The sequence below is a fragment of the Phaenicophaeus curvirostris genome, chromosome 16 (assembly GCF_032191515.1).
Source record: "Phaenicophaeus curvirostris isolate KB17595 chromosome 16, BPBGC_Pcur_1.0, whole genome shotgun sequence".
NCBI classification, from domain to species: Eukaryota; Metazoa; Chordata; class Aves; order Cuculiformes; family Cuculidae; genus Phaenicophaeus; species Phaenicophaeus curvirostris.
In genome coordinates this window covers 6,670,289-6,690,804 of record NC_091407.1, presented here as the reverse complement: position 1 = coordinate 6,690,804, position 20,516 = coordinate 6,670,289, and the positions used below count along the sequence as shown (strand labels likewise).

General features: G+C 44.6%; 1 protein-coding gene across 1 annotated transcript in view; it reads left to right on the top strand.

Moving 5' to 3' along the window:
* RNF216 (ring finger protein 216) overlaps positions 1-20,516 on the top strand; it is a 77,543-nt gene that overhangs the window by 7,650 nt on the left and 49,377 nt on the right. Inside the window, exons 2-12 of the mRNA XM_069870397.1 lie at positions 6,171-6,299; positions 7,172-7,305; positions 8,389-9,246; positions 10,809-10,885; positions 14,531-14,636; positions 15,535-15,699; positions 16,674-16,788; positions 17,070-17,209; positions 18,144-18,194; positions 19,187-19,324; positions 20,318-20,466. Coding sequence (XP_069726498.1) covers positions 6,233-6,299; positions 7,172-7,305; positions 8,389-9,246; positions 10,809-10,885; positions 14,531-14,636; positions 15,535-15,699; positions 16,674-16,788; positions 17,070-17,209; positions 18,144-18,194; positions 19,187-19,324; positions 20,318-20,466 — 2,000 coding nt within the window. The 5' untranslated portion in view covers positions 6,171-6,232. The remainder of the gene's footprint in view (positions 1-6,170; positions 6,300-7,171; positions 7,306-8,388; positions 9,247-10,808; positions 10,886-14,530; positions 14,637-15,534; positions 15,700-16,673; positions 16,789-17,069; positions 17,210-18,143; positions 18,195-19,186; positions 19,325-20,317; positions 20,467-20,516) is intronic.

Sequence of the window (20,516 nt, the reverse complement as noted above, 5' to 3'; positions counted from 1 at the left end):
GTGGCTGCTGGGTTGATGGGAAGAGAAGGCACTTTCAGTTAATGCTGTGTGGAGCCCTGGCAGGTATGTGCATTGCCTGGCAGCCCAGGTGGGTTTTGTAACAATGCTGCTTAGAGAAGGAAACCTCTGCCCCCTTCCCTTGGGATACACGTGAGTCCAGGGCAAGAAAACTGGAGGTAAAACTTGCTCTGGAAGTGGCAAAGCTGCAGATCACATGGTTTCCTGTGCTCTTCCATTCGTCCCCGCCCTTATACCGCAAAACTGGAACAAAACAGTTCTTTAAAGTGATGCTTTGGGAGATAGGCTGGGAGCCCAGAGAGGCCGATGTGTGGGTGTGCAGCCACAGCCAAGGGCTGAGCTGCTAAGGTCTGAATTGTTGCTTGAGCATGAAATGCCAAACTGGCACCTGTGTTTGTGATGTGGGAGGGAAGTTTTGGATTTCGGGGGTTATACTGTGTGAGCTTGCACGTGCCAGAAGCCTGAGGCAGGCAAAGTTGTACCCTTTCCAGGAGCTTCCTGCGGAGACACCTTGTCCTCCCTCAAAGCCTTCAATTTTTACTTTGCTCTTAAAATAAGCTGCTCAAGGCAATGGCATTAACTCTCCTTTCTAAACAGACTTTGTAAGTTTAACTTTGTTGTAGGTCTCAATTTGATAGGGGACAAAAATGACAGATCCAGAGCTCCCCACCTCTTGTGCAGGTTTTGAATACATCAACATTAGCAATGGGGTGCTAATCAGAGAGATGTGACAATAAGGAGCCGTGTTATTCAGCAGCAGGACTGACAGGGGTCGTGGGAAGGCCCTGTGATGTCCAGCAGTTGACCTTGATGCCAGTCATCAGGGAATAGCTTGGAGGCATCAGGAACTTTCAGTTGAGTTGAATTAGCAGTTGCCTGGTTTGGGTGAGGAATGGGGAGCTGCCATGAGATAACTAGAAGTTGTGATTCCTGCCAGAGAAACCTGAAGACTCCCTTGTCCCTCTTAACAATGTTCTAGCCTGGAGTGCTGCTTCTGAAGCCAGTGATGATGCTGATGTGGCTGCAGAAATAATGACCGCTCTTCTGAGATATTTTTTGAACAACGTGTGAGTTGGCTGTCTTGTTTGTGTGGGGAGGTCGTTGTTCAGTTTTTAATTACTTGCCACAGAATGTTTCTGGTGTTGTGTTTTCTTACATTTTGGTGTGGCAAAATCAATTCTCTGGCTTTCTGCAGTAGAGCTGTTTGCCTGGTTCTTGCTGGAGACAACATTGTCTGCTTCAGCTTCTGTTCCTCATTTTTCTCAGATCTCAGGGATCTTGTCATCCTGTTCTTGGAGGGTGTACATGTCTGTCTAAAATCCTTTGGTAAACCACATCAGCTGCTCGTGTCTTGTGAAACACCTGGAGAGTGTTTTAAAACTCAGAAGCCAGTTCTGTTATTTAATAATCTTCTGGAATGTTGTTCTTCAGCACAAGCTACGGGCCCAAAAATTGATGGCAGATTGACATGGGTGTAATCGTCATAAGTTTCCCCCTGTTCTGTGCTCCTGAGGGGAGCTTTTGTGGTATAGTGGTGGCCTCTTGGGCTGTTTTCTTCGCAGCAAACCAAGCTGCTGCTGGAAACCAGGTGGCCCTGCCCGCAAGCCACTGCCCACATGCTCCAATCTTCAGGAGGTTGGGTTAAGGCTTTGGGGCTGGAGCTGGTGTTTTTGTTTTGCCGTGGTTTCCTGCTTTTGCCTGTGCTGTGGGCAGGCCCCTCTGCAAACCCGCTCAGCAGATGCCCTGCTGCAGGTCCATATTTTAACCTCTGGCTTTATTTCTTTGCAAGGTGTGATGGAATGGCCGGAGATGCCTTGTGCTAGCAAACAGGACTTATTTATGCACAGCTGTTCTTATGATCAGGGGATTTTTAATTTTCAGTCAGGATGATGCCATTTAACACCATCAACCACTGTTAAACTCACCATGCTTTTCCTAAGCGACTTCTACAAGGAGCAGCCCCCAACAAATCTTGAACCCTTTGAAACGTCTCCATTAAATGCCTGACAGTCAGTTGGACAGGCTTGTTTCCATTCTGTTGTGCTTTTTTTTTTTTAAGGGCTGAATTTTTAGCTTTTCATTTTGCTGGTTGTCACAAGCCATGCATTATTTAAGTAGCTTCTCTTTGGTTTAGCAGCTTGAAACGAGCCAAAAATTCACCTTGCTCGCAGGCTACCAGCAGATACGTTTGCTGCCCGCAGGCTGAGAGTAGGAGTTGATGCTCTTCTGTCAATGTAGGTGAGCAACAGTGGTGTTGCAGTATGGGGGAGAGGCTAAATCACACAATGATTTGATGTTGCTGACATCTCTTTCAAGTTGCTCTTTTTCTTTTCTTCCCCCACCCCATTCGGTTGGGATTTCAATTCCTGCCTCCCCTGCAGGGCTTTCTGTCTATTCCTGTTGCCTTGAGCTAGAGCCAGAAAAGAGCACTTTGAGTCTAGTCCCAGCTCGGGTACGTGGGAGTTCAAGATTTCAAATGCTGTAAGTGTGGGGGGAAAATACATTACACTGTCTAGGAGGGGGTCTCCCCTCGACTGTCGCTTTAAATTCCGGCACTGGCTGAAGATGCTCATTTCAGCACAAATGCAAGGTGGAGGAAGTGGAAATGAGTTCTGCTCCAATTACTGCAACCCAGAAATGCCTGCAGATACTGAGAGTTTAAATATATGCACAGTACCGATGCTTGCTATTTTTAGGTTAAGCTAAAAATACGTGATGTGGTGTTCACAGGGATTTTGAATGGGATTTGGAAATCCCTGTGTAAGTTTTCTGTGCATGCCCAAGACCTGCTTCACTTCTTAGCAGCTGAGCTGTCAACTCGTAGTGGCTGGGACCAGTGGTTTTGTCGATTATATTTTTGCGTGTATGAGAAGCTTGTTCAGGAAGTACGTGTGACTTCAAGAGTCAGTCCAAGACCCGAGAACCGTTCAGAGAACAGGTCTGTGTAAAGCCCTGATAGTTTCTGATTTTTATGCTCCCAGTAGCTGTTCTGTGAATGGATTCTTTCCTCTCAAGTTACCGTAGGAAAAAATGGGGAAGATTTTACTGCCTGTGCAATGAAACAACTTGGATGTGCAGAGCCATGAATATATGGAATAATGCAGAAAACAGAACAGATTTGGTAGAACCACATATTCACCATGGTAGTCTTCATTGTGGTGTTGATGGTGACCTCAAGGTCATGACACGTTTTGTCACCCTGATACCATTTAGATATTCAAGTCCAGGACTTTTTTGAGTAAAAGTTGGGGCAGAAGGCTTCCAAAGCATGTATCTGCCTGCTGTCAGGTCTTTTTGTTTTAAAACGATTCCAGCATCCTCTCCTTGACTGTACTGCAAAAAAGCTGTGGTCATGTTAGAGCTTGGTTATAGGTAGCCTTATTCTTTATCTTTAAATAGGCACTGAAATCGTGGAGATAGTGTGGAACTGCTTCTTTCTGTCTGTCTTGCTTGCTTTTTATTATTTTGTTTGTGTAGGGCAAGACCCTAGGGTGGCTTTGATCTTGGTACTTCACATTCTTGGCGGCCTAGTGCTATAAACATGAATAAACTTCTTATTCATGCCACTAGATGGAACTGGCCTGTGCTTATAGATATTTGTTTAAACTTGAGTTCCGTATTGAGTATTGACAAAATGAATTGCTAGCTCTTAGTGGAAGCTTGGCTTTACCCTCAAAGCAGTGCTTTATTAAGCTGCTTGGGGTTTTATGCAGTCTGTTTTGAAACAGAAACATGTTGCCCGTTCTTTCCAGGCTTGGCCCTTTTTTTTTTTGTTGTTGCCTTGACTGTATTACAGTTAACACTGTTCTTTATATTCCTGCTTCTAAACCACCATAAGTCTTCTGGTGATGTGTGTACAAGGTGGGTAGACAGTCTGTTATCCCAAATTTCATTTTGGATTATTTCCTGTACCTCTTTCTTGATGTTCAAGGTTGAAGTGTGCAAGCTCCTGTCTTTGAGAGTCAGATTTGTACATAGAGAATACAGTCTTAACGTTCATCTTGTGGCTTAGCCCTTGTTCTTGGATATTAACAGCTCTGTTTTAGCTAGTGTTGGACAAAGCACCGTTTCAATGATTTGGGAGATTTTTCTGGTGACTGTCAGGCATTTGCAGTGTCAACCCACCCCCGCGTGCACACATACCAAACCCTCCTCACGCATGGCATTTCCCTGTAGGAGAGAAATATCCCAGCCACTTAGCTTTGCTCGCAGCAGATCCGAGCAGACACCTCCCTTGTCTCTGTCTGCACCGCTTGGTGCTGCAAGGGCTGACTTGTGGCTTTCACGAACATTCTTGCTTCAGGTGAGTGTGGCTGTTTGGAGCCAAGCTGTGAAGGAACCTTTATGGTGAAGGTTTTCTCCAGAGAAGGAAGGCTGTTTCAGTCACTGAGCTGTGCTGGCACTCTTTGTGCGTGTTAAACAAGCCTCCTGCCCTGCAAACAGGCAAATACTGCTGCCTTGCTCGTTTATCCCGCTGCCTACGGTACGAGGCTTTGGATCGTGGCTCTGCAGAAGGAGGGTGGACTCCTGCTCAAAGCTGACTGACTTGCAGTGCTGCCACGCAGCATGTTCTTTCTGTGAAATGTGGCAGGGGTTTTGGCTTTTTAAAGTGCTAAATTATACCTTTATTTTTGTTATTTTATCCTGTATTAAAATATTTTGAAAGTAGTAAAGCCCGGTTCCTGGAAGACTATAGATATGAGTACGTAGTGTGTATCTGAACTGATCTCTTAATTTTGCTGCCCTAGCTGCAAATCCTGTTCCCTGCAGAGCAGGTTAAGTAGAATTACTGAGGAGGAATTTATACTGCTCGTATGCTGGCAAACAGGGTTTTATAGCAGATCCACCATTTTCTTCCAACTTATGCATCAGTGAATATTTAGTAATACAGATTCCTCCATACTCTTAATAATGAGGTGAATATTTCTCAACAAAAAGACCACCTCATTCCAGTGATCAAACTGTGCTTAGAGTTCCCATATGTATTCAGCTGCTCTGTGACAGTGGGAATTAAGAGCTATAAGCTGACAGAGCATAAAATGGAAACCTACTGTTCAGGTTGCAGTGATTTCTCTGACCTCCTAATCCTGTTTGGGAGCCTCCAGCCAGCTCATTGTGCCTCTCTGAGAACAGGTGGGGCCAGCAAATTCTAGTCCCAAAAGCTCCGTCCTGTGAAGAACCTGATCCCTGTCGTGTTCTCTTTTCGTTTGAGAGCAAGTGGCGTATCCTGGAATTTGTACCAAGCCCTCATTGAGGAGGGAGTGTGTTGTAAATCGGGGAAGTCTTTTCATTGAAATAACAGGTGGTGGCAAGAAAGCGAGCTCTGTAGATGTGACTTGTTCCATGCGGGTTCACACTGCATGCACAAAACATGCACTTGCATGTGGACCTACCAGGGGTGCAGCTTCCTTCTGACGTGCCAGCAACATGGGCACTGTGGAGGTGAGCTCAAAGCCTCTCTGGCCCCTCTGAAGCTTTACCTCAGCTTGGTGGCATGGAAGGGAATTCAGGCTGTGATGCTGGTGTCTCCGTTTCAGCTGTGTGCTTGTCCACTCTGACCCGTAATATTGGCTGTTCAGCTTGTTGCTAACAGTCCCGCAGCACTTGTGTGTGTGGTGTGACTTTGTGGCTTTGAGTACGAGAGGGGCTGGTGTAATGACATCAGCTGGAAGGTTTGAGGTGCAGGCTCATGTAGTGCTGCCCCGTGGCAGCCCAGGCAAATAGCTTTTGCTCCTCTCGCCAGTAGGTGGTGGCAGAAACTCCTCTGTGTGAAATGGTGCATCGTGTTTTTGACTTCTTGGAAACAGGAAAGAATAAATATATGGGGAGTGTTTGAGTCCTGGCTGGACAGAGTTACATCTCCCCCTGCTTTCTGTGACTGTGTCACTGTAAGCATCTTGGTGTCCTCTCCAGAGAGGCTTCTCAGGTCTGATGGCAGTCTTCAGTTGGCTGTCTTAACTCTGCGAACAGAACATAACAGGAACATGTCCACTTTGATGTGCTGAGAAGGTGGTACAGTAGGATATCCTCATGGAGAGATTGTGTGGGGAGAGCCAGGAGAACCCCCAAAGCGATGTAGAAGCTTCAGCCTGGGAAAGCTTGATTAGGGTGGTGTTGAGTTTGCCTTATTCTCTCCTGGTTTTGTCTTCTAGTTCCTCTGGTGAGCCTGACTGCCATGCCTGGATGTTGATGGTTTTGGGTACAGCTGTTTAAGATGGCAGAGAGAGGTGGGAATGAAGAAGCAATTAACTTGAACAGTTTCTGCAGTCACAGAGGGAAAGGTGAGTACTGATTTGTGCATATTTCCAAAACTTTCTTTGTAAACCTGTTACAAGCAGTGGGATTCAGCTGTTAATGGAAACCTGCTAGAGGTCTATTTTGCGGTGTCCTACGCTTCTCTGTTACATTTGCTTCACAGCCACCTACAGAAAACTCAATTTGTGTTGACATGCAAAATATTTGGCTCTTGTCTTTCTCATGTTGTATTGCCTCCAGGCAGATTGCTAACTTCTTGGGAATGCTATTTCAGCAGATCTGAGTGGCTCATGGTGCTCCACCTTTCTGAGGACCTCATAGGCAAGAGGCTGGCTCTGCATTTGTATCCTCACAGGGCTGTAGGCGTTGGCACCTGTTCCTCCCTGAGTGGAATTCAAAAGGATGCTCTCTGTGTATGCCTGGAAGGTGATAAATGAATAGTTATGAATACTGATGCTAAAGCACAAGCCAAAACATTGTGTCAGATCACAGAGAAAGCACGGTTGTGTTCTGTCTTTGCTGTACAGAAGCCCTCTGTTTCTGACCTGAGTGTGTCTCCTGCATCCCAGCAGCTGTGTTTCGGTAGCACCTCTGTTCCACTCTTCACGAGCCTTGAAGGATGAGGTTGCCATCTAATAGCAGGATATCTTTTGCACCCACAGCCAGGGCCATTGTGGTCTCTTGAGCCGTAGTTCCTGCAAGTGTTTCACTTTGGAGGGTGAGGAAGGCAGTGGCTGTAACACTAACCTGCAGAGGAACCAGTGACCTTTGAGCGCTTCTTCCCTGTTGCTGCAATGCAGATGTGAAGATTGCTTTTTTCAGATGTTTTGGTGCTCGTGTCCTTTAAATTTCAGTTTCTCACCTGTAACAAATACTAACTTTACTTACTTTACTACAGACCGGATAAACCGTAGGGATGAAAATCTTATCACGATATCAGATTCCTCAGATGAAGAGTTACCATTGTTGCTGGAAGCACCAGCAGAGCAGCAGCATGAGGAAGATGACGATGACATAATCATCTTGGCAGAGGTAGTTTTTCATTCTTGTACTTGTCCTGCTGTGTTTATGGCATTTATAGCCAGCTCTTGTGTGAATATCTGATGTGTTCCTTTGAGAGTCCTGCCGGTTACAGTAATTGACTTAAGGTGTCTGAAATGAACATTGAAACTATGGCATTTTTCTGGCTGTAAGTGTTTAATCATATTTTGGGAACAGGAGAGGAGAACTAGACTGTTAAACTGCATTGTATTGCAAGTTCTACTTGACAAAGGCTGTAGCTTTCGTGAAGTTATTTATCTAAATCCAGAAAGGTGGAGTGTTTTGTGCAAGGAGTTTAAGTTCCTTAGAAAACATGTTTTCAAAACATGACTTGTTTGACCTTGTACACTTTCTGTACCTCTATGCTGTTTGGGTTCTTGTTGAGCTGCTGCAGGCACTTTCATTTTTGCAGTTTTATGAAGCCAGCCTACCTGGTAAATCTCTTTCTACGGGCACAGGCAGTCACCCAGAGGAGGCCAGGGGCTTTAGCTTACCCTGATTATTTTAAGTGTCTAATTTCCTGTCTAAGCTGTATTAAGAATATATTCCACTTGTATGCTAAATTAACCAGAGGCATTGGGAACATGGACTGTGAAGCTGACTTCTCTGTTTCTTAGTTGGAAAGAGTAGCGGAGAATATTCAGACTGTGTTGGCATCCAGCAGTCTGTCTGCCAGAGGCAAGAACAAGGCCAGAGATTAATGTTTTGAGCTTTGGTTCCAGCCTGTTTAAATAAACTGGTGAGAATGTAAATGTGCCATCAGTTAGTTCCTCCTTCCCAGCCTGTTTTGCTGGGAAGGAAGTGGGTACTGAGGTGAGCTTAGGAAGTTATTCCACTCTGAAAGTCCTGTGCATCTCCAGTTCTGCCAAATGTTCTCTTAGCACCTGGGGACAGACTGAGGATGAAGTTCAGTGAAACAAGGGTTGTAGTTTTCTGCTTTATTAAGCATCTTGCTAAACAGAGTTTTAATCTGTTTCACATTGGAGATTTGATTACATGCAAAAGATCATCTGGAGCAAGGATTCTGGCATGCAGATGAGAATTCCTACTTACTCTTGTCTGTCCTCTTTTTAGGCCCCAAAGCATCAGCAGCTTCTGCGTCCCAATGTCATCAGACCTGCTGCTCAATGGCAGGGTGCAAACAATCTGGCACAAGGAGGGTCTAAAAGTGCTGTCAAGCCCTTGGGGGGCATATATCTGCAAGATAAGAAATCGGCTCTTCTGTGCCAGGGAGACCAGCGTGATGACATGGGGGAGAGCAGTGCTGGACCAAGCAGCGATGAGAATGTGAACTTTGCCATGCAGCAGCCTGGACCATCTGAGCTTAATGGCCTCAGGTCTGAACTTACAAGTAACCAGGAGCCTGGCCCAAGTTTGCTTCCAGCAATAAAGACGAGTCCACAGCCTGTCGTTAATAGAGAAATCATTAGTCTGGAGAATGCAGACCTTCCACCACAACAAGAAGAAAAAGTGGAAGCCAAGGGATGGCAAGGAGAGGACTTGGAGCCAGAGCAAAACCTCAGAAGAGCAGCTACTGCAACTAGCACAGGCGGGGAGATCCGTGAGAAGAGCCAGCTGGATCACCCATGCTTCCAGCCACTGGAAGGCGAGCCACAAGCTCTGTTAAGTGGTTGTGCTCCTCAGCAAGGGCAGCCTGAAACAGATGCAGGATCTCTGAGGGCTTATGGAGAGGAGGCTCCTGGGCCGGCCTTCCCCCGGCCCGAACCACAGCAGGATGGGATTCCAGGTCCTGCTTCACCCCAGCCAGCGCATCCACCAGAAGAAACAGGTCAGCAGGCAGCAGTAGACAATGAGCAGCCAGGTCCAGTGTTCCCCACACAGGGCTCTCACGAGCTTGGCTCTGGTGATGTGCCAGAACAAGGTGCTGCTGGGCAAGAGCAAGACCTTGCTGCGCTTCTCATCAGAGAGACAGTAAGTATTCCCAGGACTTGTTTGCCTTCAGTATGCATGTTATTTCTGGACAGGTTTTTCAAGGTATGTAGTGTTTCACGTGCTCCAAGCACAGCCTTGTTGACTTCCGCTGCAAATCCTCTTTGTTTTGGCTGAGGCTCAGCTCTGCACCAGGTGAGGAGCATGCAGTGAACTGTCTGGCTGAACCTGGATTGGAAAGACTGCCTCCAGCACTGTGGCAGAATTGGTGAGAGGACGTGAATCTTGAGGCCACTGTTTACTTTGGGGTGGGCTTTTGGCCAGAGAGATTTAACAGAACTGGTTGCAGGGACTCAAGGGCACAGTGAGGTGAGATAGCATGGGTCTGTTCCCTCAAAGGCTGCTGCCCGGTTCTGCTAGTTTAATTTCATATGTCTGATTCCTAACTCAAGTCTTTAGAGCTGGTTTAAGAATGAATATAGGGCTAAACGAGCAAAACTGAGGCACTAAACAGTGACAAAGGCATAGAGAAGGCTGAGAGACACATGGCTGTGAGCCATGGCAGTTTTGTCTATGGCCATGTTAAGGCTTCCAGAGTGGTCTGAAGTAATGGCTGCTTTTGCGGTGAGGATTTCCAAGCAGTAGCACTGAGGGATTGCTGGATAAGCAGCATGAAGACTCATGTATGTTAACTCCTCCAGTGCATGCTCCTCTCCTTGATTGCTGGTGAGGAAGGGTCTCTCTTAACGCCTTATGGAATACCTTTTTGCAAACAAGCGTTATTTAACTACATCTGTATCTTAACACCACCGCCCCTGTCCCCTCCAGGTCTTCCCTCTGCATCCCATATCTGATTCAATTTGAGAGAACTGGGGTTAAGTGAAATATTCGTTAAGTAGCAGTCCAAAAAAAGGTCTTTCTTTGAGTAAGGCTTTGTTGATCAGTGATTTGTTTTGAGATGGGCAGGTAGATACTCTGGCATTGTTAGGGTTGCTTGACAACCCTGACCCGTTCAGTCTTGCAAAGCAAAATATCATGGTGCAATCACTTGCAATGCCTGTGCAGAAACCCAGCATGAGACAGCAGCCAAGGGTGCTCTTTGCTACATGGTTAATGCTGGGAGAGCTTTTGCAGAAACACCAGTAAAGCTTTGTTGTCTGTTCCAGTCTCGTTGCTGGTGTGTCTGGGTGCTTTGGGTGGGTATACATATTGTTGGGTTTTTAGCTTTTGCTTTGGAATGCTGTATTTCAGCACACAGCCTGGAACTCCTTAATCTTCCATCTGAAGGTAAATATTAGTTTTTCTTGTGTTGTAGATCATACCTAAATGCTTCCCTTTCCATCCAACCTGAATCACTTGTTAGCCCAGCTGCTTTTGGCCATTCACATCACTACCCATACTCCTCTTGTGAGAAAGAGCTGTTAGCAATCATCCTGTGGAGCAAAGGAAAGCCAGCAGCTTGCAGTATCTGGGTGTGATGGGTATAACTGGTCTCAGGAGTGTGCTAGATAATTACTTATAAATCTCTGTCTTTGGTGCTGTTGCTAGGTTGTGATACACAGCTCCTCTAATACCTATGTAACCCTTAGCTTTTCCTACTGTAGGAAGCAAGATTCCCAGATGTGACGAAGGAATATATCGAAGAGCTAATCAGCATCAAGAACTGCTATGACTTAAATGTGTAAGTACAGAGCCAAGAGCCAAGGTGTGTCATACAGCTGTCTGGCTGCAGTCATGTTTCCATTTCTCCACCTGCTAATGATGCTGTTCCAGAGCATATTCAGGCTGGGAGTCAGCACTGTGTAACAATGCCAAAGAGCAGAAAAGTTTTTTTTCCTCCCAATAGAGCTTTTCTTAAATTCTCTCCAATTCTGACGTTGTGCGCTAGCTTCTCTGCTTTTAAGATCATTTACTTATTTAAAGATCTTACCTATATATAATTTCCTCTCAACTGTTACTAGGGTTCTTAAAAAGGATGTGTGTCAGGATTATGGTGTTAACATGACTTCTATAAAACGTAATACAAAGGTGGATTGGTGAGTTTTGAGCTGGCTTTTGGCTTTTTCCAGGTAAAGCTGACACTGTTTTGGACTCCTTTATTTAGTATCATGATGTTGGCTTTTATCCTGTCTTCTTAATGAAATAGCAGTGGTACTGTTTGAGTTCTTTTGCATCTGCATCACTTTTTGCAGATGGAATAGAACAACCACTTTTAAGGGCTGGTAGGAGTGATCCTACATATCTGTTGAGGGACTGATTTTGGTCAAACTGAGCAGAAATGTGAGGCAAGAAGGGAAATAAAAGGAGTGGAATGTCAGCATGAGGACTGTTGCTTTTCGGATTGTGTGAGCAGCTCAAGAATGCCTTGGTGCTCATCATGCTTGGTATCCCTGGGAGTAACGTTAGAATCAAAAGTTTAAAAGACGTCATTAACCTTATCGACAAGTTGCATCATCTCCCTGTGCTTGAGTAAAGCACAGCTGAAGAGTGAAGAGCTGCCAGTGTTGGCACCAGCAACACAGAAAGCAGAGTCGTTTGAAGGAGATGACTGAGTTGTGCCTGATGTTGTGTGGCCCCTATCTCTTCTCTCTCTGCGGTGTCACTGCTATCACAGACATGTTGAAACTAGTTATTATGTTATACAAGAATGAACAATAGATGTTGCTTGCCAGAGTATTCATTCTTGCATGAATCCCATGCCCTTTCCAGTTAACTGGAGCACTAATTAAGCAGTGTTCAGTTGCGTGAAGCTTAACACTAGTTATTGTAAGTTAAGTATAAATATATTATGAGTACGTTAACTGGCGAGGAGCTAAGGATTATCCCTTCCATTTGGCATAGATTTCCTAGTCAGCCTGTGCCTGTGTTGTGAAGTCATTTCTCCAAAGTAGTACTTCTTGGTTAGAAAGCCATCAGACTGTGACTTGTCTTTTGGAAGTGCTTTCCCTACAGTAGTGGCATGATCAGCGTAAGAGAAGCTTTCAGGTGCCTGCACATGTACTCTCTGAGGATGGTTGCACTGGGATGTAGAAGGCCAGTAGCGCCATTCCTCTGGGCGATTCGGCTGTCAGAGGGAGGCATCTGGCTGCAGGACCCTCTCACAGGTTGTGTGAAAAAACTCGTTATTGTGTCCTGTGGGGATTTAGTGAAGCCTGATAGAATTAAATCCCAGTATCGGCTTCTATCAGTCTTAATGTGTTCCTTCCCTTTTTGCTCCCGAAATCTCTTCTCTCCTATTGTGTGTCACGAGCCCAGTGAGATGAAAAGGTGCTTACAGGCTTCCCTGTAGGCCATCTACAGTGTCTGCTCAGCGGTGCGTTACCCACTTACTGGATGATAAAGATTTCTCCTCCATATTTTTATTCCTTTAACCAAACTATCTTTTGAGTTGTCACTGCATCTTTTGTACAAGAACAAATGGGTCAAAGCACTGGTCAGCCTCGCTGGCAGGGTCTCTTTGATCTCCATGGTACGTCAAGCTGAATCAGGCTTGAAATATAATAAATAAGGGTGGCTGGGTTTGGGCAGGGATGAGGCTTTTAACTGGCTCTGTGTCCTGTGGTGCAGATATTAATGAACAGTGCCGCAAGTGTGCGTGCGTTGCGTGCTGGGACCCACTTAACTAATTGTCAGACAGCGAAGGTTAACATCGCCGAAAATCCTCAGCACTGAAATGGCAACATGCAGAATAGTTCAAATGTATTCTGCTGAAGTCCTTGTGTTTGAGCTGCAGTGATTTGAGCTCCTTGAAGTTTCTGTTTTGTTGGATTAAAACAGTTATCTTTAGGAGAGGGATAAGAGGGAGGGTGCTGGAAGCTATTAAATGCTCAGTGCTGAGATATTTAGTTGTTTTCCAAAATGACCGCCCTAAAACTTTCAACTGATGCGAAAGATAAGATGTGGGAGCTCCTCTTAGCAGGGTATCATCTATTCAGCTTTTGTGTGCAGAAGCATTCACACTCAGTCAAAAGCTTCTGGCTCAATATGTCAATACCTGATTAAACAAAAAGAAATGCCTCTGCTTTGAATGTGAAAGCAGGGCTAAAGTAATCATGCCTTGATAGTGGGTTAATGCTTCAAGCCAGTTCAGATTTCTTAATTAAGGAGTGATTTCTGACATCAGGAATGTAAATTAGCTGCAATTATGTCTTTGCTGCAACCTAGCACCTTCTCATTCAAAAGGTTTTACAAATGGTAATTGCTTGTCCTAGCTCTTTTCAGAAGGATATTATTCTACAGCTGAGGAAATTGAGGAACAGCTTGTGTTACTTGACCCAGCTAGCACAGCTGGTTAGTGATGGTTCAGAGTGAGCTGTGAAAGTCTCATTCAGACAGCTTACAGCAAGCTTCCCTTTCAAGAGGGCTTCTAAGTATTTGTGGATCCCCAGCAATGGCATATTCTGAAACTCTTTGCTAGAGTCTTTTCTAAGCCGAGATACTTGGTTAAACTGACTTTACCTGAGAAGGTTATGATTGATTGTGATAGAACCTCAGGTATGCTGCGTTTAGAAGCTAGCAAGCAATGTTTTCAGCAGTTTTTAATGACACTCTTCTAAATGCTGAACTCGCTAGACCAGTTTATAGTGAGTGTTGGACGATGCTAGTGTGATTTTGAACTTTATTACAATGAAGCCTGTATTCAGAGAAAATATTGTATGTAAGCAGTTTAAACTTGTTTCTCTGCTCTAAAGCAAAAGCAGATAGAGACTGGAGGTTTTACTTCAAATTTGAGTCCATGTTCTTCTGTCAGGGAAGACAACAACCTTTCATGGGTTTTGCAGAGGTTCATATGCTTTTTCTGTGGATGCTTTTGTGTTCACCGCAGTAGATGGCAGCAAGGATTCAATTAATCTGCTAATGCTGTGACTGTTCTTTCCTGTATACTCTTAACAATGTTAATTCCAGAACAGCAGAAACTTAGTACACCTTGTCTCTTAGTCATGCAGGATTTGAACCGTGTGCTCAAAGAAGGTACCACTTTACAGGGTTTTACCCATGGATGTGAGTGGAGAAGCCTGATAGCTCAACTCTGGCATGGAGAGGCGTTAGTTCCTTAGTACCTCACCCATACAAGCTTCTCTTGTGTAAATGTGATTGTTGAAAGACAAATCTGTTTGCTTTTCTTTCTGCAGTCGTACAGACAATCATTCTTTACTTAATTCTCAGTCATGTACTTGCAGTTTGCTCTGGTCCAGGACCTCCCTTGGTTCTTACAGGGCAGGCTGTGACTTGCCTGCCCAGCTTCACAGTTATAGCTACTGAAAACTGGACGAGCCAGGAATGAACCTGAGCTCCTACCCTGAAGTAACTATGTTTATCTTTTCAGACTTTGTAACTTTCTTCTGGAAAATCCAGATTACCCAAAGAAGGAAGGCAGAGTGGTTTTAAACCCCAGCAGCAGCAGCCTGCTTGCCAGCCAAGATGAGACAAAGGCAAGTCAGAGTATCCTCATCTACAGTGTGCCTCCCATCCAGTCTGTTCTACCCGAGCAGATCTTGGGATGTCTGGTTCTATTAGCGCGTACTTGTCAGATGCCTGGTTACACCATACTTTCACAGGAGGCCTCTGGGTGCGTTTAAGATGCTATTAAATAGCAATAGTTAATTGCTTGCAAGATGTCTTTGAGACTTTCTGGTTTTGCTGTTGTGTAGCTGCACCGTGTCTGCTTTCTTGCTTTCAGCAAGACCCTCTTCCCTGCCTGCCTGTCAGCCACCCTGTCTCAAGTGTTCATTTTGAAAACTGAAATAAAAATTCCTGTCACATGAAGTAGACTTGGCCCTCAAGTATCTTTTGTGTGGCCTTTAGGCTTTGCCTTTTTTCAGCCTTCTGACTGCAAAGCTCTTTAAAGCTTCTTGACTTTATTTTTTCCAATTCCATTTGACAAAAATTCCCTGAGCCACTTGGAGTATGTTGAAATAGCTGTGTGTGGCCTGAGAGGGAGAAATGTCAAATACCTCTTTCTCCTCTTGGAAGCATCTCTCAGCCTCAAGTCAATAAAGTTTTTCACCCTTTATAGTAACCTAAATGTATCCTGTCCTTGCCGTCTTGTGCACTGCACACAGTGGTGAACTGTGTGGCGTGGGTCCTGCCAGGCGCAGAGCTGCGACGCAGCATGGCTCGGGGTAGGCTGCCCGCACAAGTGCACACCAGTGGGCTTCGGGCCCATGCTGCCCTCTAAGCTGAGGGTTAGATGTGTCCTCAGAACTGGGTGCCTTGTATCCTGAATTTTTTGTGGTCTTGCAGAAGGTCCTGATCACTGGAAGAGTGGTTTGGGGTGTTCTTGTGTGTGTTTGCAGCAACCTTTTTGTATCTTTTGCATTTTCTCCTTAGGTGCCTAAAGTGGACTACTTTGACTTCTCCAAACTCACCCCACTTGACCAGCGGTGCTTTATTCAGGCGGCTGACCTCCTGATGGCAGACTTCAAAATGCTTAGCAGCCAAGACATTAAATGGGCACTACATGAACTCAAGGGACACTATGCAATCACACGAAAGGTCCTCCAGCTCGAGTCTGTTTTCTTTCCTCCCATATCTATGGAGAGCAGCGCCATCTCTTTTGCCTTACTGTACCATCTACTAGTGTGTAGTTATGGGTTTTTTAATAATCTCCCTTTCCTCTTAAGAAGTATTAATCCATGTAGTAGAGACTTGCAGAATTTATTGGCCAGAGAGAATGCTGCAGGAAGTTTTTACTTTTCCCTAATTGAAGAACTAGGAAAACGCTAGTTGGCTGATGGTAGGTGATGCATTAAACTGAGAAGTGTTCCTGTACATCGCTGCTGAAGTGCAGTGTAATTGCCAATAAAGCCTAGACACTTACCTAAATCTTAAAACATTTAACTGCTGCCATTAGTTAACTCTCTGCATGTAATTGAAAAGAAGCCCAAGTCTCACTGCCCTGTTCCGTCTTATTATGACTTATGGAATGAGCCCTATATTCCTTGTAAGAGAGTTTCACTGTAATGGAGCTGCAAAGGCATTTAAGTATCAACAAACTTGAATATAAATGTGGCTTCCAGCTTTTGACTTGAATCTATTCCTCTGATATGCTCCTCTTGCTTGAGCTTCTTTCTCTACTCTTCCAGGACTTAAGTAAAACAAAAACTTTTGTTTCTTCAATTGCTGTGTTTCAGCTTCATATTTTTAAAAATGAAAACCCAAACCCCAGAATACAAAAAGCCAAACAAGCTCTGTTTCATCATAGTGGATCCCAACTGCATCAGAATTAATAGCCGAGGTGTTGTGGAGTATCATTCAACTATTTTGTTTTTATGAAACAGTTGCTTTATGAGTACTTAAAGCAATGAGGTGAGAAGAGGAAAGAGGTAGACTTCTCTCTCTATATGAGGTGTCAGGCTTTCCAGTTTTGGATTAGTCTTATGCGCATGTTTGCACTGTGCTTCATTTTGAAACATTTCTGTTTGCTTCCAGGGAACAGGCAGGATTTAAGTCTGTGTGTTGTTTTCTAGGCCTTTTCAGATGCTATCAAAAAATGGCAGGAGCTGTCTCCCGAAACCAGTGGGAAACGAAAGAGGAGGAAAGAAATGAATCAGTATTCATATATAGACTTCAAATTTGAGCAAGGTAAATACCAAGCTGTAGGTTTTGTGCTCTCTGCATCGTTACTGTAAGCAGAACTGTCTTGCAGCAAAAAATGCTGTTCTTGAAAAGGGATGTGATCCCAAAGCAGCTGTGTTTCTGTCACTGGTATCTATTTCGGAGATATTCTTCATTAGTACTTCTGCTTGGTACAGTGCTGTTTGAGATGCTGAAGTTCTGCAGCTGGTGGTGTGTGGAGGAAGAAAGATTTAAGCTTTGTTCTGGCTGCTCCATCCCGTTTCATTTCACCTTTAACCCTGCTTTAGGGGATGTGAAAATTGAGAGGCGCATGTTCTTCCTGGAGAACAAGAGACGGCACTGGAGGTCCTATGACAAGTGCTCTCTGCTCCCGCCGGTGCTACTAGAGCAGGAATTCTATGAGCAGAAAGTTAAAGAGATGGCAGAGGTGAGTGGTAGGAACTGCTTTAATCTTGTGGTGCAAACTATTTCAGCTGCTGTCGAGGTCTCAGCCCTAAACATGGGAATCTTCCTCGAGGAGAAATTCAAACACTGAACAAAATATTGAATAACTGACTACCTTTGCCCCTTTTCTACCTGTTAACGTGTATGATTTTCCCTGAGTAACTCATTTTTGAAGGAAAAAAGAGAGTCAAGCACAAAGTTAGGTATTTCCTTAAATATATAGCTGCTTCTTTTGCAAACACTGTTCAGAACCTATTTTGCTATAAAACAGTAAAAGCTCTACTAATTAATTTTTTCCTCTAATTATTAGCAGGCTTATAATTGCAGCGCAGTGTTGCTGGTGAGTAATGACTAGGCCCAAGGCAGTCTGTCCAGTCACTCTGCCTTCCGCAAGCTGACAGTCCTGTGTCTCCAGAGCATCTTGTCCCATGCTGAGGACCATGTGTTCTGAAGCAGAACCCTGCAACACCCACTGGCACGTTATCTTCCCTGGTAGTCTGAGGAAAGACTGAATCCACAGCTCTGCACCTACAGTTCTTTATAAAGTAGCTTTGTAAAGATCCGTGTCTCTTAAGCAGATGGATAGTGTCTTCTTTTAAACACAAAGCTAATGTTCCTTGGGGCTTTCTCTGGAGGGGCACATGGGGTGAGATCATCTCTGCCCATGGAAACCCGAACCAGCAGCTCTCCATAATGCAGAATTCGAGTCTTTGTTCTTGCTGTCTTTGCTTCTCCCATCTGTTTTAGCTGAATCATAAATAGCCTAATGGATTGGAAGGATGGGCTGAGTGATGTTGTAAGCAGACAGTGAGCCTTTTATGGTGGCTTGTAATTCCTGAGTTAATGGAAAAGAGCGTAGCGGCTGGAAAATTGCTTTATCTATTCTGTAAATACAGATGCACATGTCTCTCTTACAGCATGCAGACTTCCTCCTTGCTCTACAGATGAACGAGGAGCAGTATCAGAAGGTCGGTACCTATAATGTGCTCTGAGTTCAGCTGATGCGTAAATGCTGTTTTGCGCCTACTACTTCACAGACTCTCTTTGACTTCTGGAATGGAGCTTTGTGAAGCTGCATTTGCACTGTTCTGCTTTTGCTGAGCTGGCAAAACCTGCGTAGTGTGTGTTGACTGGCTCTTAGAAAAGGCAGACGAGCCGAGTCCAGCAAGACAGTATTGATATGTGTAATGATCTGTAGTAATTCAGTCAGCTGCTGCTTGTTTCTCTGTTGGCCAGAACAAACATTGCAATAGAATAGTACCAGGTTTGCTCTTGCTGCCACCGTTACGGCTGTTTGAAACAGATTTGCTGCTGTTGGAGCTCTGCCAGTGGAAAGGCCTTCCCCACCTGCAGGACTCTAAAAATGTGAAAATTGTGTCTCTCCTTTTAAACAATGAGAGAAAAGTTAAAGATCAGTTCAGCAGCTGTGGATTATGTTTGTTCTCAATGCTCATTTCTCTTCAAACCTTGGAGAAGGTGTTGGACCTTTGGAGAAGTGGACATAATTAGTTTTAAGTGGCAAGCGTCTCTACCCCTGCAATGAAGAGGCCAAGGCAAGGGCTCTGTAAGCAAATTGGTAAATGTCCCTTTAGCAGATTTGGAACTTGGGTTTCCCCCATATGAATGGTGTGCATTCTCTGCTGCAGTTGCAGCCTCCTGAACCCAAGACACTTCTCTGCCAAAGAACCAAGAATTGCTAAATACCATGTGTTCTGTAGCTTTCTGGAATATGCCAAGCAGGACTTGCACATATTAAGTTACTTAAAACTGATTTTCTGGTTGTGCTTAGTGAGTTTTGACCACCAAAGAAGATATCTAAGCGAATGTTGTATATCCATTGTTTTGTTTTTTAGAGTTAATGCTGGCATTGTTTATGGCTTGCAGTTGTATATCTGCCTGTTGCTATTAGCCATTGATGTTTTGATGATGATGATGCTAATACCTCTGTTTATGGCTGCAGGATGGTCAGATGATAGAGTGCCGCTGTTGTTATGGGGAGTTTGCGTTCGAAGAGCTAACTCAGTGTGCAGATGGTCACTTGTTCTGCAAGGAGTGCCTAATTAAATACGCTCAGGAGGCTGTCTTTGGCTCTGGAAAGGTAAGAATTTCCCAACTAGGAAATTTGCTCGATTGGGGAATTTCCCATGGGGAAAAATAGATTAACTGCTATTGGGAGATCATATGGCTGTTTGCAGTGTTCCCAGGAAATTCGGGATGGATTTGTGTGCTGAAGTCCAAGTCCAACAAGTCAGTCTCACCATTAAGTGAAGCCAACAGCTTCACAATGGGATCTTTGCTGAAAAGGATTTCAGTTTTGCAAACCTCCATCATTTGTGCTTTATGCTTGGCAACTTAAATAATTAGGAAGTCTTTCCATAGCATTCCTAGTAGCAATGGTAACTTCTGCTTGTCTGGCTTTATTTTGTGCTTAATATAACAATAGTATCTGCATGGAGAGTGCACACTTATCTCTGACTTGGCCAGCCTCCTCCTAGCTAAGAGTCTTTGTCCTTCATAGTTTCACTGGGATCCCAACTTAATTTAGGGGTTGGTTCCTTTATGATACTACTGACCTTCTCAGTCTCCAGTTTAGCTGGCAATTATCTTGGCTCTTAGCGGAGCTACAAACAAGTCATTAACTTGCTCTGAGATGTGCATGTTCCTCTGCCTTGGGATATGATGATAAACTGTGAGAATGCTTTTGTACTTTGGGATCTATATTTCATGTAAATGTATAAACTGGTGGCTGTATTTTACATGACCATATTGACAAGAATGCAACAGCTGTCTGTGAGCAGAGACCATACCATAATAAGGGGCTGCTGTGTGCTCACAGTGGACTTGGAGTGAGTGAACTGTGATCCCAGCTATGAACAGCATCTTCATGCCCAGTGTTTGTTTGAGGCCTGATCTGTTTGATTAACTCTTCTTCTTTCCATAGCAAACCCATTCTCTGGCAGTCATCTGCTGGCTTAAGCTCTGGTCTCTCTGAGCAAGGCTCTGCACTGGTTTATTTGGAAATGTTCTGGATGCTAAGTCTTGCTTTTTGCTAGTATCGTACTGAACCTGAGCTCTCTCCTTCCAACCCTAGTCAGAGCTCAGCTGCATGGAAGGTAGTTGCACGTGTTCATTCCCCACCAGCGAGCTGGAAAAAGTGCTTCCAGAGAACATCCTCTGTAAATACTATGAGAGGAAAGCTGAGGAGGAGGTGGCTGCTGCCTGTGCAGATGAGCTTGTCAGGTAAGTGTTCAGCAGAGGATGCAGATTACGCTTTTAGTGTGTATAAAGTT